This window comes from Notothenia coriiceps, unplaced genomic scaffold, assembly GCF_000735185.1.
Source record: "Notothenia coriiceps isolate Sejong01 unplaced genomic scaffold, NC01 NC01_scaffold00035603, whole genome shotgun sequence".
Taxonomy (NCBI): domain Eukaryota; kingdom Metazoa; phylum Chordata; class Actinopteri; order Perciformes; family Nototheniidae; genus Notothenia; species Notothenia coriiceps.
Genome location: NW_011368304.1, coordinates 15,855 through 39,917, shown reverse-complemented (window position 1 = coordinate 39,917; position 24,063 = coordinate 15,855). Strand labels below are relative to the sequence as shown.

The following is a 24,063-nucleotide window of genomic DNA, read 5'->3' as shown; positions in this document are numbered from 1 at the left end:
AAATTATTGATATTTATCGGAACGGTATCGCACCTTCTTTTTTAAACTGACGGTTCGAGATGACTAGTAGCCCAATATTTCATTGCACAACAGTTGTTGGGAGGCTGTCACAGGCTCTTTAATTCCTCATCTAACCAGGGTGCTCTAAAGTTCCTTACAGGCTGTTTTCTAAGTGGAGCATGTTTATCAATCACCTGCATAAATAACAAATTAAAGACATCAAGAGCATCATCTGGATCGACTTTCTCAAAAACATGTTTCCAACATATCTTTTGAACATCCTGTATAAATGACTCTTCACTAAAATATTTCATTGATCTCCTCACAATTACTTTTGGTCCAGCTTTTTGCACCTTTGTCTTTCTCACGATAATTATTAAATTATGATCAGAACACCCTACTGGAATTGATATTGCCTGAGAACATACATGGCTAAAATTAGTAAATATACTGTATGATCAATACAAGTTGCACTTTTTGACCCATCTTTCTTTATGCATATCCTAGTAGGTTTAGTCACCATTTGTACCAAGTTACATGTATTTCTTATTGTCTGCAGCTTGTTTAGGGCACAGTGCAACATATTCCAGTCAATATTTAAATCTCCGATAAAATAAATCTCTCTGTCAAGATCACAAACTTTATCTAACATTTCACATAATTTGTCTAAATAAATTAAGTTTGCATTTGGAGGTCTGGAACAACATCCTACCAACAAAGGTTTCAAGTGAGGTAAATTAATTTGCAACCAAAGTACTTCAATATCAGCAGACATCAAATCATATCTCACTTTAGCTGGTATTTGCTTTTGAATGTATACTGCCACCCCACCTCCATATGCATTCCTGTCCTTTCTAAATATTCTATATCCATCAATATCCACAGCAGCATCATTAAATGTGTCATCTAAGTGAGTTTCAGATATTGCTAACAAATGAATACCACATGATAATATTTCCTCTATCTCAGGCACTTTATTTCTTAGACTACATATATTTATATGAGCCAATTTAAACCCTTTACTTGGTAACTTATTCAACATTAAGATGGCTATTTAAATGTTATCTCTTTTTCACTTCCTATCAAAATGAGAGCTGAACTAAAACATACATGTAACACAATTTCAACCACACACACCATCACATACATAACCCAACATTTATCTGCACATAGATTGCTATAAATGTGCATACTCACTCGCTAAATTAGACAAGCCTCCCGGTAGCTCCCAAACATTTTTAAATAATAGTATGAAATAGATTCATGGTAATGTCTCGCAACACTAGATCTAATCAATACATCAAAATTACATTTCAGGAGGAATGAACAACAATAGAGACAAGTTGAAATTTGTCATCTGTCTGTAAATGTGCCCGAGTCTTAAAGCTGAATTATCCAAACGATGTGTTTGTACCCTCATAGACAAACAAAACTAATGGCTTAGTCTATTGAATTTTGTACAATTTGTAAAGAAAGATATTTGAAAATTGTATGGCCTCAATGTTGTCACAGTAATACCTCGTAAATAATGACATGATCATTTCCAAGTTGATAAGGATTGTCCATGCTCCATTAAACAATTGACCAGTGCATAATGGCTTGTGGGATACCAAAGGATACAACAGGGTGTCCTCTCGGTTCAGGCACAGCCTTTGAAATGAGACAGGCATCATCTGCCTGTTATGACATATTCGGCCTAGATGTTTAGATTGGGATTGAGACTCTTGGGGTCCTGAATTGGGACTCATCATGTGTTTCAATTATCTATCTAAAGACATGTGTGACCAAATGCAGAAGACAAGGTCTTTGATTTATGAACGCTGCGTGTGCTACAGTGTGCACCACCAGCTGTGTTCCCAGCCCCATTATCAGGTTCTATTCTTAGATTCCCAGTCAGCATCTGTCAGCATCTGACTGACCACCAGCTCACCTTTTAATCCAGCAGCATTCAATACACACAGGCAAAGCCTAAGGGACAGAGGAGTAGAGCGATAGATTTATATCGGAGGGCACTAGTGTCCGCCGGATAAGAGAGAGAGTCCAGAGGACAGGAGACGCAGTGGGGGAGTAGGAGTGGAAGTCTTAGACCACCCATTGTTCTCTGTCTAAGTCTCTAATCAGGGGAAGATACCCAGTCCAGACCCAAAGGTCAATCGTCATTAACGCTCCTTTCTTTCTCCCTTGCGCCCTTGCTCCCTTTCTTCTCCTTTTCTAAGCAGGGGGAGTCTGTCTGTGTATAGAGTGTCAGACAGAGACTAATGCTTGTGTTTATCTCCCAGATATCAGTTCCAATATCCTGCCTTGAGAGAGTGCACACGCAGACATATTCAGACACACGAACACACGCGAGCACACACTCTCAAACTCCAACATCCCCCTCTCAGAGATTCAGAGCAGTGGGTAATGGGGTATTCCATTAAGCGTCCTCTACTCAAGGGCAGAGAGGAAGGGAGAGTGGGGCGGAGGAAGAGAAGTGTGTGAATGAAGGGAGGAGGGTTGATGCATATCATTTATTTATTTAATTTCATGGGAAGTGTTGACAATCACCAGTTCTTTCCTTTTGAAGAGGTTTAGTATCATGAAACATTTCCTCAGCATTACTTGAAGTGCAAGTTGGTATTTATCATACAAAATGAAAATCTATCTTTTTGATTAGGGCTACATTTGACTTACTTAATTGTGTTAATGCCTCACTAACACCCCACTCTCTCTCTCTCTTGTCTCTGTCTGTCCCTGTCTCTTTTAGGAGGTTGACTCTGTGTTTACTCTGCTATCTGCTGTGCTCCATATTGGGGACATACGGTTTACTGCATTGACAGATGCCGATACAGCCTTCCCTTCGGACCTGCAGCTGCTGGAGAGAGGTCAGTACCTCCCCGTCACATACCCGTGGTCACATTTCCCCCCTGTGTGTAGGTGGGATAGTGCGGAAAGGAAGGGTGCATCACATCCGCTCAGCTTGTTTACCTCGTAGTCATCGTTCCTCCCCGCCTTGTAGTTCTGCTTGGCAGCTTGCCAGCACTAGCTAAAGGCCAGACATTCACCTGTCTGGTGAGCCTCATGGTGGTGAGGAGAGATTTAACACACACTTTCCTGCTCACTGTGCCTGGGTTTCCAACCTTTCTCCATCTCCCTTACAACCGCTACATTTATTTCTGTGACCCCTGACTTTTTGTGAGATGGTAAACAAACGACATCAGCACCTGAACGGGAAAGTGTAGCCACTCGTTGTCAGGGAGATGTGATGTCATGGCTTGTGAGGGATTCTGGCCTCATGTCACCTGTTCCTGCTGCTTGTTTATGGGCTCTGCTCAGAAACCCGCTGATGACTAATTGCTGCCAGCTCTACTGATCGATGAAGTGGGAATGATCTGAGGCAGAGCTCAGCTTGTTGTGCTGGTAGGGTGATGAGTAGCAATGAGTAGATGTATTTCTGGGATGTTATCAGCGTTTCCTTTCCGACACACATCCTCACATGTAGTGATTAATGCTGTTGTTGTGATATTTTTCATCCTGTCATCACGACACTGTCAGTTATTGAGTTACTGTGTCTTTCTCTCTTCCTCTTTGATCTTTCTCTGCACAGTTGCTGGATTGTTGCAGGTGTGCTCCGGGGACTTAAGCAATGCCCTCATCTCTGACGTTCAGTACTTTAAAGGTACCCACACACCGGCCTTCGCCATCACTCGGCCATTATGCCACACACATTAGCAGTTTCACAAGGATTACTACAGATTCATCTTTTCTCCGGAGAATCACAGCAGAGGAAAAACCTTGACACTGTTCATAATACACACTTGCATCTTGTATTTCAACAACCACCATATCATTAATCAAGATCAGTCCTATAAAGGTTTATAGTAAGAGACTAATGAGCTCAGTGTAAAGGGAATTAGGTGGTTCAAATTGGAGGGAAAAAAGGCAAATTTGCCAAAATGTATTTTCGTGAGAGATTAAATATCTTGTTTGTCAACGGAAATATTTTTCAGTCTGACAAAGATAGTTATTTTCAAGTTAAAATATATTTTAACAGTATCTTATATTCTTTTTTAGAGCAAAAAAACCAATATGTGATTAATGGATACCTTATAATGTCCAAGATTTGTACAGAATAAAAATTTTTGTTTTATAATTATAATTTTTTTACATAAATGTTCTCTCGTGGACAAAAGATGATACAGTGGCACAACTACACAACTTCAGAAATATCACTGCTCTTAATCAAATTGTAATACATTTGTGTTGCCATGTCCCCTTTACCTCAGGTGACTTGATCACCCGACGCCACACGGTGGAGATGTCAGAACAGTACAGAGACCAGCTTGCGAAAGCCATCTATGGTCGCCTCTTCAGTTATCTGGTCAACAGCACCAACGAGTACCTACAGGGACAGGACGACAGCATTGGGTATATCTATGTGTGTGCATGTGTGTATGTCAGTGTTTGTGTTTATGCACATGTGAGCCAAGGTTGTTTTTTTCAGTGTTGACTGCCAAAATAATTTATTTTGAAGCCCTGGCAGTTGATAACTGTTATCATCAAAACAACCACATATTTCTGTCATCACACAAGAGCATTCTCTCATAGGAGGGACTGTTCTCACATTGTGACACAATCACACATAGCATAGAGATGAGGCTAGTAGTTTACATGACATGCACAAATAGGTATGTATGCTGAAATGGAAAGTGCTGAACAGAAAACGGTAGAGATGGAGGACACACCCAAGGTTTATGTGAAAGCCTCTCACTCAACAACTTACACACACACGCACGCGCGCACACACACACACACACACACACTCCTAGGTGGAGGCCAATGGAATCCTTGGTATTGTTTATGTTGTGAAGTCTTATCACACTCTGTCAGATAACTGGCGCTCCATCTTCTGGAATGTGTTTGTGCTTTGCCTTGTTTACACACCAACCTCAAAACATAATAAATATGTCAGCTATGGTTACACCCCTTTAGAATGTGTTATTACACACACACACACACACACACACACACACACACACACACACACACACACACACACACACACACACACACACACACATAATTCCTGTCCGTCATGCAACCATCCAAACACGTTCTCAAGGTGATCCTGGAGTGAAAGTGGTGTAAGATAATACAAATTCTCTTTCTTCCAGTGATCCTGCCCTCGAAATCGGGATCTTGGACATCTTTGGGTTTGAAGAATTTCAAAGGAATGGATTTGAGCAGGTGGGATGATGCTTACTTGTATTACATTTAAGTTAACCCCGAAGAAACCTATCAATGTGTGTCCTCTTTCACTAAAGCCGACAGATCAGGCCAAATGCATTTATGACATTCCCTGAATAATTTTTCCATTTGCTTAGAGGAAATCTCTCTGAACAGAGTGTGGTACTTTAGTTTCACACAGATCTTAATCAAATTCTGACAAATATGTGGGGCTTTTTTCTATTTTAGCCCGGACATTTTAGTCTGTAATGAATTAGATGAGGTCTGTGACGTGATGTTCAGCTATCCTTAAATGAACCGACGGCGGACACAATGAGTGCTCAGTGTGTGAGAGGTTGGAGTAATGGGCAGCTTCAAACCAATGTGTATTTGTCCGTGTGTATGAGAGTCTTAAAGTTTTACATACATTGTTTAGTTCATATTTCTCGGGTGACAGTACAAATCATGTACGTATGCACCTGTTATGTACACAGATAGATCAGCATGTCTGTGATGCTTGGTTGTTTTCGGTATTTCACGGTATGTTATTAAATTGCATTGTTTAGTGAATACAACATGTGCATCTCTCTACTGCTCACCTGTTATTGGCCATTAATCTTTGATGTGCTCATCAAGAATTCACTGTTAATGGACTACTACATTGTAAGACATTGCAGAGGTGAAGTCACTCTGTAAATCACTCTGTGTGTATGCCTTGGTCTGCATGTGAGTGAGTGTGTGTGTGTGTGTGTGTGTGTGTGTGTGTGTGTATCTTGTGTCTTAGGGTGTAATGCACAAGAGGCTAAGTACTCAGAGCTTACGGTTCCTCAATATGGAACTTCCAATCCCCTCCCAGANCATCAAGAATTCACTGTTAATGGACTACTACATTGTAAGACATTGCAGAGGTGAAGTCACTCTGTAAATCACTCTGTGTGTATGCCTTGGTGTGCGTGTGAGTGAGTGTGTGTGTGTGTGTGTGTGTATCTTGTGTCTTAGGGTGTAATGCACAAGAGGCTAAGTACTCAGAGCTTACGGTTCCTCAATATGGAACTTCCAATCCCCTCCCAGACTTTATTAAGGCCTGTGTGTGTGTGTGTGTGTGTGTGTGTGTGTGTGTGTGTGTGTGTGTGTGTGTGTGTGTGTGTGTGTGGCACTAAGATGTCAGTGGCATGAGTCCTACCCTCCATGTTCTCTAATCCAAGTGGAAGCGAGGGATTGCGTGACCTTTCTTCTTCGGGTCACAGAGAGTGCAAGCGCCAGAAGGAAAGAAAAGAGGAGGGGGAGTTAACAAAATGAGAAAAAAGGAAAACTAGACCATCTTTGGCAAGCGGTGGCATTGCCTCATTCAATCTAACCTCTTTTCCTTTGTTGCTGCTGAACGACCTATAAATATCATCCTGTTAAAATCACACACATTACAATATTCATGTCATATGCACAGTAGCTAAAGTGTAGATATGGCAACATCACCGTCCACCCATGGAAAGTCAGAGTGAGATCTGGATAAACAAACTCGATGATCTCTTACAGTCGGTGTGGCCCTCACTCTCTGACATGTTTGTACACACATGCAGACACAGGCTCTACAGGCGCAGCTTGATCAGGTCATGGTCATTAGGGCTTGTTAATTAGAGCTGTGTTGTACCTGCTCAGCACTTTGCTAATGAGTTAACTCAATCAACCACCTGCTGGGACTTAGCCTTTAATGTAATAGACTCCCTTGAAGACAAAGAATAGACAAACACTGATGGAAAAAAACAGGCCCATAACCGCCTACTCTACACACCTTCAGATCAGCACTTATTGGTAGATACTTAGCATTACCCTGAAACTAGGGCTTCATGGCTTTATTTTAGTACTTAACATCAATATTTAGATGTTTTACTTTATTTTTAAGTCATTATCAATTCACCTACAATATTCATGTCATCACATGGCTGAATCTCTGGTATAGCATTGGATTAAAATCCTTTATCCATCCACCCAACAACCGGTAATTGCTTATATTAATGCATGTGTTTTGCTCGGCATCGTTAAAAACAAAGAAAACAACCTTTTGGTTTGTTTTCCCCCTTTCCAACAATCGGCAACCAAAATAACCCTTAAATGGGGCGAAGCCTGCGAGCTAGTTCAGGCAGTCAACTCCAGCACTTACGCTGCATTCATACATAACGCCCCCTTGCCACTCTACAACCAACCAAACAGAGTCTCCTTAATACGCCGCTCTATTTAACCTGCCAGATCTCTCTCTATGAATTGCTTGCTGCTGCTATTGCTACAGCTACCTCTACGTCTGCTGCTTGCCTGCCCCACCACCACCCCAGCTTCCACCTGTAGGCTTGGGGGATAGTTATTTGATCATTACTCATCGTGCTATGTATATCTATGGAGTGATGATGCCCGAGCCTAGTCACCAAACTTAACTATATGCTGCTTCTAATAAACATGTTAAAGAAACCTGTGAGTTGTCTGACTGAATTCAGTTAAATGCGAAACTTTCCTGGCTCGAAACACTTTCCCCCAGTGTCTCTCTGATGCTGAGCAGTTACTTTGGAGGTAGACCATTACATTTGCTAAATAAAATGACAAAAATCTCCCAAAAAAACAGCCGCCGATGTACTCAGCCAACAGCCAATATTTTCAACCATCCGCCCAACTCCAGCCATGACGAAGAAGGATGGATACATCAGATTTTGGGTTGAAAGAAGGGACACCTAAAAAAAACACAGAATGACAAGTTCATTCCTAGTGTACAGCACTATAACTTTTTGCCTGTTCATCTACATGACACTTTTGGGTTCAGGAAAAGTTGAAACTGGCCTGCTGCTGCAGTCTTCTGTGCTGTGTTGTTCCACTTCATATTCTGTGATTTCTTTCATTACATCAATGTGACAAGTCACACTTGAGTCTCCCCTCCAGAGCTTCGCACGCAAGACAACAGACAAACTCATATGATTGACTCCTGTGCTGTAAGTGTTTTACTGCTGGGTTAGGTAGAGTTCATGTGTCCCAGCAGGAACACTTGGTCCATATTATAGTAGGATCGAAAAAGCCCCTACACAGGGACATCCATCAATAATTTCGGGGTCTGGTGTTTATATGAGTAGTCATTTCATTTATGCCCCATTGACTTCCCCGTTGGTGCCCCAGCCGGCTGTATTTGAGATCATATTTGTGCATTTGTTTTCTTTAAAAACAAACATACAGCATGGTGTCTCTGAGGAGGAATTTCATGCCATATGCACTGAAGTGTGTGTTTACAGGTCCATGTGTGTGTTGTGTGCATTCCAGCTGTGTGTGAATATGACCAACGAGCGGCTGAGGCAGTATGTCTCTGAGGTGCTATTCCAGCAGGAGCAGGCTGAGTGTCTGCAGGAGGGCATCGCCATGGAGACTCCCCGCTACTCCAGCAACCAGTCAGCCGTCCTGGACTTCTTTCTTCAGGTACGTTGCTGGTTTAGACCGGTTCAGTCCAGTTAGTGTGTTATGTTGTTATTCAACATCAGCAGAGCTTTGGCAAAGGCTTTTACAAGACTTACATTTAAAGTTGGAAATGATTTCAACAAATGTGAAGCTGTTTCTCTCATTTATATAAAGTTACATTACTGGTAGGACTGGTGGTGTCCCATGTAATGGAGACCTGTCCCTTTTATTGCATGTGACCCTTTCACCTTAGATTTTTTTGTCTGTCTACAATCTTTATCAATTATGACCAAAATCCAAACAAAACTCTCAAACGAATGAAATGCATATGTTATCATAAGGGACGACTATACCCTACGGTGATCAATAAAAGTGTCATAATGGAAATAATGAATTACTATTATTATGAAAAGTGCTTTATGAAGATGACATAAACATGTGGTCTTCTGTTTGTTCCTCACCCAGAAGCCTCAGGGGTTGCTGTGCGTGTTGGATGAGGAGAGCCAGAGCCTGCGGCCGGCGGAGCAGAGTCTGTACAAGAGGCTGTCAGCACAGCTGGACTCATGTCCCACTCACGGTCTGTCTCTAACGACCAAGGATGGCAACGGAAACCCACCACCCAAAGATCAGGGGCCAGCCTTCACTGTCAGCCACTACGCCGGACAGGTCTGTCTTTATTACATTCAAAAGTTTATATGTATTGAGAGGTGGTAGGGCTTGGCATACGTGAATCAGGCACGATTAATTGCTCGTCAATCAATATCTGGTCCATGGAAAACCCAATATATTACACTACAGCCTAGCTCAAATTGTGAACCTAATGCGGACCCATGCCCATTTTTTGAATTCATTACTTTTAATCCTAAAAGACAGTCCAAAAGTAAACATGAACAACGTTTCTCCCAAATCCAAAAAGTGCTAAAATGTTGATGTCATCAAATATGAAGTCTTGCTCTGCTATATAGACAATACATAAATAAACATATCCTAAAATTCCTTCTTATCTTATCTAAATTGGAAAAGATGTTTCACATTTCTTGTTTCACAACTGAGAACACTCCAATGGAATAAAGCTCATTGGGTTTTTACAAAAACTAACCATCGCATCACAAAACATTCACAATATCAGTCGCGCATTTATTGTCTTTGGAGCCGCTCCAGACATAATACTTAAGGAAATCACAAGTTTGAGACCTACTGCTCTGCTTTCTGGCCTTGAGACAGAGTAGCTCATATTGACAAATGCTGATTGAACTCTCCTGGGCCATGGAAATGACATCTTTGGGTTAGACAAATTCAGTTACAACATTTTTTGACTCTCCAAAGCTTTAAAAACAGTCCGTTTACAGAAGAAAGGACCAAACTGACCCCCTCTTTTTCACTACTGACATTTTTCTTTTATCTTAGCACAAACATTAGATTCCTTTTCTTCAAAAACATTAATAATATTGAACTTCAAACTGGCTCATTCCCTACATATTGTGTCTAAAACTGCAATGTAACCAATGTCATTTTCTTATGGAGTTATTGCAATTTATCATAGTTGAGGTTATTGTTGTTGTGCAGAGGCCCATGCTAAAAAACAATGTGTGTGTGCTTGTATTAAAGCTGCCTTTTTCCCTTTATTGGAAACTTTATGACTTTTTAAAAGCTCAGTGACAAAAATAAGGTCTTAAGGTATTAAGACCTTTCAAAGAAATGAATAATAGTTCCATTCAACTATCCGTGCAAAGTACTATGCAGCAGAAAATTGCAAACTACATAGTAGTCATTTTTCATAATATTGCTTTCCTTTAAAAGACTAGATTGCGATTGTCCAAAAGTTAAAAAGTGACAAAAAATAGATAACGTTTTCTTTTCAACTCATACATGAAGATGTTGGAAAGGATTTAAAAAAAAATGTACTAGTGTAAATGCACTGAATATCCATGTGTGATTTGTTTTCCCACCAGATTTCATATGATCTCACAGGATCACTCGCAAGAAACAAAGACTGCCTTCCTCAGAATCTCCTGTTTACGATGAAGTGTAAGTACCAAATGAAAAACACACGTATGAGCACATTGTGGTGTCAGAACACAAAGATGCACTCTTGTTTAAACTAACAGCACACAGAACCACTCTTTGTCTAAGTGTGCTTGTGTTTGTATGTGTGTGTTTCATCCCATATGCAGCAGACAGCTCCGTCTGTGTGTATATTGTCTATAGAAGGTGCCAGATGTGGGGTGTTGTGTTAGCAGGACACAGGCAGTCTTTGTGTGTCTGCCAGGCTAGCCTTGCATCCAGCAGCCTAATTGCTATAATTTCCATGATGAGGCTAATCTTCTAAAGGCAAGCCCTTCACTCACACTTGGCTGTTGTCCCTCCGTCTGACCCAGTCGACGCGTCACCACCATTCAGCCACACACACTGACATACACACGACGTGGTTACTTTTTATGGATGTCATCTCTTCCCCACTTAAAGCTAAAGCCTTAAAGCTAATACAAGAGCAGAGTGATCTATGTAAGTCTATACTCAGGAGGCGGTGGAAATAATTGCTTTAAATGAAAAGACAATTACACTTGAATCTGTGTTTGATTAAATCCTTAAATGAGTGCAGGAGTCATGTTTGTTTTTCTTTGCTTGGTACTTCTACCTGGCACCATCCTTTCTCTTTCCCTCTCCCTCTCTCTCAGCCTTTCAGATGAGATCCACACTCCCACGTTCACACACATGTTGTTAGGCTTTCTGAATGGGCTCGTTGTTGTGGTCGCGCCACGTGTTGTCGAGTGGCATTGTCCGCCCCCTCTGGTTGCCCTCAGATTGTTTACATGGAGACTAACTTTCCTCCTCTTCCTCTTCTTCTGATGCCTCTCTCCTTTCTGTTTACCGATTTCCTGATCTTTCTTTTCTTTCTTTCTTTCCATCTAATTGTTCATTTCCCCTTTCCTTACTCTCCTCCACCCCCTGATTTCCACCAATGCTGTTGCTTCTTTTCATCGTTATTTTCCTCCCTCTCTCTCTCTCTCTCTCTCTCTCTCTCTCTCTCTCTCTCTCTCTCTCTGTGTGTATGTGCTTGGTGCCCCGCAGCCAGTGAGAGTGTGTTACTGCAGCAGCTCTTCCAGTCCAAGCTGACTCAGACTGGTTCCCTGGTGCCAGCAGCGCAGGGCCGTGCCGGGCTGAGGGGGCCTAAAGCCAACCTGTTGCTCCACAGGATGCCACCATCCTCCCTTGTCACTGTCAACAGTGTCCCCCAACAGCCCCGGAGGTACCATGACCTTTCCAAGGTACAGTATGCTGCTCACAGGGTGGTGAATGCACGCCTGTATATGAACCACACGAGCAATGAGTCTGTTGTTGCGCTGTAGCTACGCCCCACTTAATAATGCACCCAAGCATCTTGGTTGTAATCATTAAATATATTCATGCTGTGCCGATCAGAAAAAAAAACAGGAATAGTCCTTCTGTGAAAAACAACAATCTCATTTAAGCGACGTCCCTCCACAGTGCTATTTATAAACCTCGGGGGATTTGATTTGTTTCTGACAGAAACGCCACAGTCATGTGATCAGATGATTTACTTATGAAATGCAGTCATTAAAAAAACTAAAACCTGACAAAAATACTATCAATATTATGTTTTCAATCAATCCTCCCCCTCCCCCTTTTCTCTGTCTTAATTTGATTGCTTTTAAAAGTAGAAAAAGCATATTATACTGGTGCACTTTACAATGAACTGGAGAGGCCTGCTGGTTGTAACCTCCTGGGGGTCCTGCCTGCTGTCTCAGTGTCTCATTAGCCATCTCTAGAGAACAGGCTTACATAAGACCTCTCACCTCCCAGATCTGTGCCAGCAGCCTTATACGGTAACATTAGGTATTGTGGCATTACTACACTAGTTGTAGAGAAGGCAATACATGCCATGGGTTGGGTTGTAAAGCAAAGGAAACAGAATAATTTTGACTGAGTAGTTTAATTGGTCTGTTTAGTGTGCTTTGCAAACATCCTGCACAGAATCAAGACAAAAGGAATCAAACAGTGTTTTGTCATCCAGTCAAAGTCACGTATCATGTGGTGATTATATTGTAATGATTCCATATTTCTCGGTGTCCTCTATGATGCACATCTATCTCATATGTTTTTCTCTCTATTATCTTTTTCCATTGTCAGATCTTGAAGAAGAAAGGATCGAGTTCCTTCCTCCAACGGCTGGAGCGCTGTGGGCCCATCACAGTGGCTGTCCAGCTGAGGGTAAGAAACCCCCCATCTCCCAGTTTTTGACAGGATAAGCCCTATTTCGACATGTCATAAACCATGATGATTGGTTTTATGTTCCATGTTGACCTATTGGTTAGCAGTTGTTTCCCTCAGTCGGATGTTAAGAGTCTGCCGTTTGGAGGGAGTGGAGTTTTGAACTTCCTCTGCATGGGCTTCTCCCACACAGTGATTGTCCATAGGTATGAATGTGTTTGTCTGTCTGAATGTGTTAGCCCAGTGACCTCAGTCTCTCAGTTTCTTTCAGTCCTACTGCGAAGTAGTAAAACATTATATGAACAAAAAAAGTCAATATACAAGTTTAATATATATTTTTCTGCCAATCAGAGAAAAGCAGTATATTCATTTTCTCTTGTCCTACCTGTTCCTTACAGAGTATACCTCCAAGCGTCTGGAACAGATCTTGAATGAATGAAGGGATTTGTTTATGAAACTTAAGGGTTTTTTGTGAATAAAAAAAAAACCATCATCTCAATAAGCCGCTGGACGTATTTGTTGATTGCATTCAGAAGGAAATGAGTTCAGTCTCTGCTGGGGACAGAGGGGGGCTGAAATGTGTCTCAGAGCAGCAGTACCTTTGGCTTGAATGAAGCCACTGTATTGCACAATCAGAGTTGTGGGTTTTTGGTGGACAAGTCCCTCAGGGAATGGCAGGGAAGGAGAGAGTGGGATGAAGAATGAAGCTGTACCAAGCCAAGCATGAAGCCCTCATGAATGAATGAACAATGAACAACAACCACTGTGTGCCGTGCGCATGCACATGTTTGCAGGGAGGAAAGCAATGTAAATACTGGTGGTGACATTCAAAGTTGAGGAGTGAGTTGTTGATCGTTGTACCCAAGGCTATGTAGAGCTCAGGCTGACGTCAGTTTGAGAAGTGTAAGAAACACAGATGTAAGCGTTTACGTAGATGTGCGTGTCTGTGTGGCCCTGGAGGCAGCATCTGTGAATTCAGGGCTGGAAGAAAAACTCTCACACACTCACACATCCTTTCTAAAGAGCTCTTTGTTTTTTTCACTCCAGTCACAAATCCAGTTACAACATAAAATAATGCAGCCAGAGAGCACTGCCTTCCCATGGCTGGCAGTGCACAATAAATGTTGTTAATGCTTTTATGACTGTAAAAGTACACGTGGGTGCCTTCAACTGTATCTCCTCTCCTTTTTCCTCTTTCAGAACACACTGTCAGAAGTGATGAATAAGCTGCAAGCTTGCACTCCTCACTTTGTGGAGTGTGTGCGCCCCAACACAAGCGGTCAGCCCGAAAGTTTTGACAGCTCCCATGTGTCCACCCAGCTGCAGTACATCGGGGTGCTTGAGATGGTGCGCATGATCCGTTATGGATACCCTGTTCGCCTCTCCTTCCCAGGATTCCTCAGCAGGTCTGTATCAGAGCATGTTGCCAAATGATGAGCGCCGTAAAAGTCTAAAGTCTTCTTCTGAAGTTATTGTACTCTTCTTAAATGGGAAAGGTTTTAAAATGGATTCCTCTGATTTCTCTAACTGACGTTTAGATAGATTGCACTCCTGGCAGGTCAATGTGATCTCTGTCAGTTTATATATGACTGGGCGAACAGGTCAAAGCCTTAGTAAAGATGAATGCTTTGTTTATATTATTTTGCCACAGGCCTGGACTATAGGTTAAATGTATTAAAGGGCCCATGTCTTGCTTTTCCGGTTATTACCCGTCACCTTGTGTGTTATGAAGGTTTTTCTGCATGTAAACGTGAGACTGCCAAGGCACACNGCAAGCGGTTCCATCTCCATGATCCTGGCCTGCACACCGGAATATACCCCACTCATGTTCGCTGCGCCATCGTATCCCTGGCCCCGACACTTGCTCAGGTCAAGTCCGTTACTCTCTATGCTGTCCAGGATATTCTTTTGGAGTTCACGGGCTGACGTGTCCACTGTTTCCACGAACCCCAAGAAAGCCTCATTTATCAGGATATCTTTTGCGTTGTCGTTTTCATCCCTCTGGATTGTAACATATCTATACACCTGGCTAATTTGGTCTCTTTTGGAAATGTCTTGGGTGGTGTCCATGATCACAGCAAAAAAACGGAGCATTATTTATTTCTACTTGAATGTCGCACTGCACTCGCTTTGCGATTATGTAGATTTTCATTTTGAACAGCTGGACTCAAGTATTTCACAGAATCTTGTGGTCGCTCAACAAGTTCTTTCAGAACCGGATCGTAACATGCTAAAAGTTCTATCATACTGAGAAAGTTTCCACTGTTGGGCTGTCCAAGAATCTCCCTATGTCCTCTAAAAGCCAAGTTACAAGTGGCCAGAGTGATTGTAACGTTGACAATACGCTCAAGTACCTGTCTCCAGTAATTAGCAGCATTCCTTGCATTCCTCTCCATGTTTGCATCGATTCTCCCGTTTTTCTTCCACTGTTCATATATGACACACGCTCCGACATGGACCTGGGATTGTGCATGTGAGTCAATCCTCGCAGACAAATGTTGCCAGTCACGAACTCCTTTGACAGAACGGTGCACCTCGGTCTGCGAACAGCCAGCACGGCTCATAATAGGCACAGTCCAGGGTGGGGGAGTAACACAGCCATGTCCGTGGGAGTTTGATACCTGCTCTGATAGATCTCAGAGAAACACCTGTTTCCTTGATGTGTGTGTCTGGGGAATGGGCCGGTAGGCCTACATGGTTGCTATAATATAGCCTTTGATCTTGGCTCGGGGGTCTCAATAGCGCCATAGAGTCCCCTATCGGTTGGGGAAGGGGCCCTTGCGGGAACTGTAGGACCACCGCCGGGCACAGCCAAATCCATCCTCTCCTCCTGGCTCATGGCTGGAGAAGAAGGTCGCACAGCCACGGATACAGCTTCACTTGTGGAGCTAGATGATGGTGAGGCAGGTACGCTATCGTTAGCCTCTGGCTCCGGCTGCCGCTGCACGTCAACATTACCAACGTTAGCGTTCGATTTCGAGGACGATGTATGACAAAAAAAACTGTCTAATTTTGTCAGTTTAGCCTTTACATCTCCTTGTTCTCTCTTGTCCTTTCTCTTTTGAGCGCCGCTCTTGTGTTTTGGTTTGCTGTACATTATAAATGCTAGCTATTCAATTTGTTATAATTCTGCCGATCTTGCTGCTGCTATAGCTATGTAGTACATATAACTGTTGATGTTGATTTAACGGTTCGCTCGTCACGCAAGGTATCACATGACATGAAAGGGAGCAAGGTCATTGGACAGACAAATTACAAATTAATTTAGGTTGCTAGGTTACTTTGAAGACTGCGTGAACCAGTCAATGCCATTGGGGCCCCAAAAAATATCATTGGGGGAAAAAAAAAATATATACATTTTTTTGGGCCCCTGGACGGCTGTGGGCCCCGGTGCAATGCACCGGCTGCACCGTCGATAGTTACGCCACTGCTCAGATTGTTCTTGTACATTGTGAACTTAGAAGTTGTTTGTCTATATCAAGCATGGGGGGAACTAAGTGGAAGAGCAGGGAGACATGACAGCTCCAATAACAACATCTGAAATATTCACTTCAGGTATAAACCGTTTAAAAGGGTGCAGTGCGTTGGAAATGCAGGAAAAAGTGTAGGCTACAAGGAGTTCACCTGAGTTCACCCAGTCGAGGCATGCTGAAATTAAACTAATCTTGTTGCCTCCTCTTTTTTCTAATGGTATTATAATTTCTCCATGAATCCATTCCTTGTTAATTTTCATTTCTCTTTGAATTCTGTTACAATATTCAATGCATTTGAACGGAAACATGGCTATTTTCTGGAGTCAAAAGGGAGAAGAGATACAGTAGACAAGCACCAGAGTGGAGATTGTCAAACAGTGTGTGTGAAGGTTGGGTGGTTGCTCTCTTTTTTGCCAAACACTTCCTGCAGGTTGTTACAGTGATATGTAACGTTAGACAGGTTGACAAGGTGTGATTGAGCCACAAACACACTATTAATAGTCTCAGGTGAAGACCTGTGGCAGCTTGGTTGACACACAGTCCTCCATTTCTCCAATTTACCATCTGTCCAGTCAATTTGGGGATTGTGCAGAGCGGGACACGGTCTCATCAAGACTCAAGGAAAAGTCAAGATCAACAGACAGCCATCAAGAGAATGGACAATGATCTTTTCTCAGCTGAAAGGAAATCCCCACATTTCATCTCATGGAAATTGTCAAACTGGTCACCTGCCACCTTGAATCCATGAAAGCAATATTGCGTACGGGACGGGTGCATGTGATTCCTTCGAGGGATCTTAGGGGACACCATCAAATGTGAGACAAGGGGGGGGGGGGGAGGAGACGAACAGTGTGTAATGGTAAAATAGTGAATATATTTTCTGACATGATGGTAAAAGAAGGCAGCACTAAATTCACAGAGTGTACTTATCAACTGTATTGCTCTGTTATTGTAAATAATACAGCTTCTTTGCTATCTTTTGATCTGTAACTGGATGATTTATATATTGTAGATCTGATGCAAGATCAAAGAAAGTGTGGCTAGCAGATGCTCACTGCTCTTATAATGTGGTGGCCCAGCCTGGCCGGGGATGGCCTGGTGAGTAAGAACATCATCGATCATTTAAACACTTAGATGGCTTAGCTTCCAGGGCTCAGGGAGTTCTGTAGCTTTTTCAATCAGCCACAGCACAGGATGTTTCTTAGTGTCGGAAACTGCTTCCAGGCTTCCCTCCAGTGGTCCAGTTTGTCCTGGTGGACGAGTTATATTGGCCCGATGTTTGCCAGGAAATGTACTTAAACAATGTTTGCTCATGAATGACTTATTACTTGATACTAAATGTTATGATACTGAAACCATGTTCACCTACTGGATAAAATACATTGAATCCCAAAAATGTTGAAGCATCACATTTTTAGGAGTAGAAACTGAAGTTTGAAAACTGGATTTCAATTGTATTGCCACTCATTCAAATCCCCATTATTCTTCATTCAGCATTGCACAACTGCCCAGCTCTGGTTTGTGTGCATTGCGTACGAGTGTTTTGTGTTCATACAAATGGACCTTTCTGAGTGTGGCTTTGTCTGACGTGTGTCCCGTTCTGCTGTTTATACATTAAGGCCATGCTTAATTTGAGTGGCTGCCACTCACAAAGACACCAGTCAGCCTGGCCAAAGTGCCATTCATATCTTTCTTTCTTTCTCTCTCTCTCTTTCTCTCCTCCACTGGGTTCAACACAGACATGGCCAATGAATGAACACAGTCTTGGCCAGAGAGGAGCTGCTGCAGAGTGGGGGTGGACTACACTGCCGTCTTCACAAAGCTCTTTCTCACACAAATTCTTATCCTTTCCTCACATGCTCTCTCTTCTCTAAACCGCCTTTTTTTCTTTCATCTCCTTGCCTTCCTGACCCCGAGATATTTTTGATTTCTTTTGTCCTTTCACTCTCTTTATTTCAGTCTTTATCTTTCCTTTTCTCCTCTGCCCGTTTTCTCTCATGTACACGCACACTATCGCAATTTTTCCTCTTTCTATTTGTCACTCTTTCAAAACAACCCTGGCCCTTGACTAATCAAAAATGACAGGAAAATAAATCAACCAATAATCTTGAGGTTGCTATATTCTCCTGAACACAAACACACATTCACACACTGGAAGCACGCAGGCCATTTCACTAAGTCATAGTGGCTGCCTGAAGCAAATTACATTATTGTCCTGGTAACCCGGATGATTTATGAGAAAGTCTATTTTACTGTAGCTTTTATTTGTGTTTTATGATACACAATGTGTTTTATGGCCAGATTTATTTTCCGCCAATGTGTAAGGTCAAATCCTACCGCTTGAACCTTGTTTCTTTCCTCAGTTCTTCATTGCAACAGAGTGGATGAGAGAGACCATCTGTATTCATACAGCATGTCACAAAGGCAGCACACAAGCACTTAGGTCATGTTTTCTATATGGCCAGTTCCAAGTGGGTCCTCATTACCTCCCACTGATGGATAAAGACACACATTTGTAGGTTATTAAGTTACCTAGAGCGGAATATCCATCATTTCAGAGTGACTAGTGGGATGAATATCAAGGACTAGGCAAAGCCAAAAGGATTTGAGAATTTGGCAACTGAAATAGGTGTGTGATGGATAGGAGAAGCTTCAGAGAGGAAGGGAGTGCTTCAAAATCCAGCTGCATTACCTTAAGCATCTTTGTGACGCTCACTAACAGGGATCTGATGGCCTGTTGTCACATGGAACAGCGTTGGTGCACTGTAGCCCTCCATTTAAAATCTTATCAAAGGCTTTATTTCACTTCTTTGACTCCACATGAATCCCCCTTGGGTCTTGTAAAAGCAGGGTCCATCGATGGTTTTCATATCCTCACAGGGAAGGTCATGGGTTTTACAGAGTTCCTTTGTGTTTTATGGGCCCAGTGGGATGGCGTGTGCTGTCTGCAGGACTGGTATTAACATACAGAGAGAGGGTTAGGCACAGTTCAGACCGAACCCACTCCTGCAAATCAAACACATCCAACCTTCACGTGCACTTACTTACTCACTATTGACAACACAAGTGGTTACTGCCTCCAGCCATCTGCTTGTTATATTTCGTCATCGTGATGTCACATCTTCAGCGGGCTCTGTGTCTTGTTGATAACAGAAGAGACCAAATGCTGACTATCCAACTGATATGAAGTTTAACTGTTCTGTGTATTTCATTCAGAAAATATACATTTCCCTTGATGTCTAATAGGTTATACAATTTGCTCTTGTTATAATGAGGTGTGACAAAGAAAAAAAAGATAGGATTGAAAATGTGGGACTGCCAAATAATATTCTTGTGTTGCCCATTTTTTTTTTATCACAAACATCATCACAGTTTAACAAGTGCATTTGAGATTTGTAAAACTTTACAGTAATACTGAAGTCTTTCAAATTTTACATTAACAAATTAATTTACCTACATTTCCTGGACCATTAGACAGGGACGAATTCTCAACCTTTAGTCTTAAAAACAAGAAAGTGTGTCTCCTGTCAACTTTAGTATTTATTTTTTGTATTTAATCAATGTCATGTTCTTGTGCATATAACTATGATCTAAGATGAACTAAGTGTATCATTTTGACTATGCTCTTTTTTCTTATGTACAATTTGGTATATGCTTATCGCACTGTGTTGCTGATGGGTCGTCCTTGAGCAGGTGGCTCGAAAAAGTTTCTGCTAATGAAAAGCACAATATATTATTATACCACTCAGATTTTTTGTATCTGGTACAATTGGGAATTCATTTCATAACCCAGCTTCTGTATGCCAATATAAAGAGCAGTATATTTTCTGTTATTGGATTCTTTTTAAACAGTTCTGCTCACTTTCCCTTTCACCCCCACCGTCCCAGGCACAAACAAACCACTGTCTCCAGCTGACCATTCATAGCAACCGTTGCCCGCGGCAACACCAATAGGAACAGATGCTGTGTGGCTGGTCTGCCGTATGACCCCCACTGAACTTTGAACCCATTGTTTCTGAGAAAAGACGCATTAGCGTCAAATGTTTAAGTTTTGCTCTTCAGCTTCAATATCTCTGTTGTTACCTCTTTGTGTCTCAGATATAAAGATCTTGTGGTCCCGACTTTGGGAGACAAGAAGAAATTGTCCCCTGAAGAGAGATGTCGCTCCGTTCTGCAACAGTCCAAACTCCAGGGATGGCAGGTGTGGGTTTTGCCTCTTTTTCTGTCCCCATCAATAACAAAAGATTTGCCAAATGACTTAATCCCTGACCCTCTATTTGAAAAATCCCATGGAATTTTTGACTACTCGTTCCAGCTGTCCTGCCTCATCATCATTCTCCTCACACACACTCAGTCACACGGCAGCACGGACCCGTCCGCCCCCCTCTCTGTCCTGTCTGCCAGACTGCTGTTGTGTCTGAGTGTGTGACCCTACAGGTCACAGCAGCTCCAGCCTCACACACGCATACAAACTCCTCCACAATGCCTTGCAGACACCTTTTCATCCAGCTCTGCTCAACCCACTCACACAAGCACCACTCCTACAAGTAGCGTGTGTTGAAATGAATGGTGTGTGTGGAAGCATGTCACCCCCTCAGTGCTGTGCACCTGTTATAGGGTGACCTCTGCCACCCCCCAAATGCTCTCTAATCCAGGAAGTGAATGCCGTGTCAACATGCAAACTCCATACCCTGCCCACACTCCACACCCACCTATCATCATCTCTCAACTAACAAGGCACTCTCTTCTGAGATTTCCTGACAGCCAGACTCACAGAAGCTAGCGATGATACCACTGTAGTTTACAACTATGATTTGTGTTGTTGTGTGTGTAGATGGGCAGCAGCAAAGTGTTTCTGAGGTACTGGCAGGCCGACCAGCTGAACGACCGCTGCTACCAGCTTCACAAAAAGATCATCACCTGTCAGAAGGGTAATATCCAAAATAACGGATCAATAACACTTGTTATTACTTGAGTGTTCAGCTGTCTTTCTTTTACTGACACCTCTGACATCTCTGTTTTCCTCTCCCCTCTTCCTCTTCCTCTCAGTGGTGCGTGGCTGGCTGGCCAGACAGAGCGTTCAGCGCAGGCTGTCCTTACAGCAGAAAGAGGAGGGCGGTGTGCAGCGCTTCCTGCAGGGGGCAGAAGACATAGGGATGCGAACCTATGACCACTTGGTCATCCAAAATGCTTCCGACATCTCAAGAGAGAGTGACCGCCTGCGCTGCCGTGGCAACAGCCTTATCAACATCCTTGGCAACAGCCCACCACTTGGTGAGAGGCCTGAGCCGGTGGGCAAGGAGGAGGATCAGCCCATGAAGAGGTATATTAGCAAACAGCCTCGAAACTAACACACCTTTAGTCCGATTGGAATATGTCAATGTGCAGTCAGTCATTTTGCATTTACAAACAATATACAGTTACATAAAACCAAATGAGACGGTTTTACAGTGACTGTATTTAACTTGAAAGGTAATCAATGAGCAGTTACTGAAATGTACAGGATTTATGATTGTAAAAAGCAATCATTGGCCTCCATAAGTGTGTATGTGTGTTTCTGCATGTGTGTGCCTATGTCTGCACAAATGTGTGCTCTTTATTAATGATTGTATCCCTGTGCGGTGAAAGCTTTTCATTGTTAATTTCATGATGAATAGTCAGATAATGATCTGCGTGTGTCAGATTGTATTAGTAAAGTGTTGCACCAATGGAAGGCTGTCCTTATGTCAACCTCTCCGCATGCTAATACAACATATCATTAAATTGGAATAATCCTATAGGGCTACGAAAGGGTTAAAAATGGGTTTTGGTAATACCTCAAATGTAACTTTGGAATTTTAGTACTAATACATCTGTAAATGCAGACTTGGGATGTTTTATGCTTTCTATGGTACGCTGCATTATATATGCATTTATTATTAGAATCTTTTAGCAGGAAGCATTACCATGTGTGTTGATTACTGCCATTGTACCATGATACTGATTTTTCTATCTCCACCTGACAATGATTTGTTAACAAAATGCTAAAGTCTGAAAGCTTTCTGACTAAATATATGTTTATTATATTATAACAATATAAACACATATAGGATGTTTGCTTCTAAACATCATCTTAGAGAAAAAACCAATATTTGTAAAGCCTGTCAAACTAAATACAGTGGAAAAGACTCACTATAGGGTATTAATCAATGAGCAATTGGAAACGATTAAAAGACAATTAGAAAATGTCACCGCAATGCAAGGTACTGACATTTTTTTGCGTGTTTTGATTAATTTATGGAAGGAATTATATCCTGAAAGATGAAATGAGAAATAAACACACATGATTCTGCATCCTCTATGTGTCCTTGTCCATGTAACATCTGCTACTTAGACAGATGCCCAGCAGGAGGAGGGGTGTCTGTGGGCGGACTGGGAGAGAGTCACAGTTGTTATATCGTAGAGGGGATTCAAATTCACCCAAACTCACCTAATTTCTCTGTAGGTTTTTTAATGCCTTTCCACATCACCTGCCCATATGCCCGGCTAACCCCCGCCTGCAATTCTGCAACCAACAGATGGCTCAAACAGATTAGCAAGGGAAATATCTAACAGGATGTTATCAAATTACTGCAAGGAGATTAGATTTAAAGCATAATCTCTTTGGTCCTTATCCTTCAATTGGCCTCCTTAGCTCATATTTGTGGAATGACAGCTGAAGCAGGCATATATTAAGGTTGAGCATTCTGATGATCTAAATCAGGGATCACCAACTACATTTTTCCAAGGGCCAAAATGTATCCAATAGACACTATCGCGGGCCAGCGATTTTTATATAGTCCACAATGCTATTGGAGCACGCTCAGGTACTGCGGACCGCATAACGCTTAGCAGACTCTTCACGCTAACGAAGGATCACTTCTAGGCATGGTTGGGAGGGTTATTTTGTAAATGTAATCAGTTACTGAATACTGAATACATGCTCTGAAAGTAATCAGAATACAGTTAGTTACGTATTCAGATTACTTTTAGAATACTTTTAGAATACTTTCTTTTTCCATAACAGATGGGTATGTTTTGGTGAACAGGAGACACTTATTTTACTGTTTTAATGGCTTATCAAGAGCACAAACACAACATCTTGGTGTCATTCTGGACAGCTCCCTCTCATCTGCACCCCACATAAAAAACATCACCCGGACTGCATTCTTTGTACTGTCTTAAAACAATTCCTTGGAATATGTTATGAATTGTAAGGTGTCCTTGGGTGCTTTGAAAGGCGCCCCTAAATAGAATGAATTATCATTATTATTATCTGAAACGATGTAATAACTTTTAAAACTTTTTCCAGTCGCTTGCCCCATGCATTCAGCAGCAGCAGGCCATTCACTTTGATTTGATCCCGTTATGAAATGTCATCATTTCGACAATAAATAAATGCTACATAAACGTTATCTTGCACATTTTATCTGACCATCTCCGTTTCTAACTTTCAATATATTTTAAAAGAGATCTCTCTCTCATCTGCGTGCGGGGGCGGGGCCTCACAGACACGCTGCATCTCTCTCTCGCTCACAGACAGGCACATGGTACATGGCTGGCACACATAAAGCCATGAGCGATATAAGAGAGCTATGTGAGCGTATGGCGACACAGACCCTTTTCTCTCCGTTTCCACCGTTTCCCTGCGAGACCAGCCAAAGCCCCATATATTGTATATAGCAGGGTCCCCATCGCATTATTCGAT

At 42.2% G+C, this 24,063-nt stretch overlaps 1 protein-coding gene across 1 annotated transcript in view; it reads left to right on the top strand.

The window, feature by feature from the left end:
- myo16 (myosin XVI) overlaps nt 1-24,063 on the top strand; it is a 75,484-nt gene that overhangs the window by 38,682 nt on the left and 12,739 nt on the right. Inside the window, exons 18-30 of the mRNA XM_010791627.1 lie at nt 2,747-2,864; nt 3,587-3,658; nt 4,266-4,407; nt 5,154-5,226; nt 8,500-8,652; nt 9,097-9,297; nt 10,584-10,659; nt 11,704-11,900; nt 12,784-12,864; nt 14,065-14,270; nt 20,436-20,538; nt 21,172-21,268; nt 21,387-21,660. Of these exons, the coding sequence (XP_010789929.1) occupies nt 2,747-2,864; nt 3,587-3,658; nt 4,266-4,407; nt 5,154-5,226; nt 8,500-8,652; nt 9,097-9,297; nt 10,584-10,659; nt 11,704-11,900; nt 12,784-12,864; nt 14,065-14,270; nt 20,436-20,538; nt 21,172-21,268; nt 21,387-21,660 (1,793 nt within the window). The remainder of the gene's footprint in view (nt 1-2,746; nt 2,865-3,586; nt 3,659-4,265; nt 4,408-5,153; nt 5,227-8,499; nt 8,653-9,096; nt 9,298-10,583; nt 10,660-11,703; nt 11,901-12,783; nt 12,865-14,064; nt 14,271-20,435; nt 20,539-21,171; nt 21,269-21,386; nt 21,661-24,063) is intronic.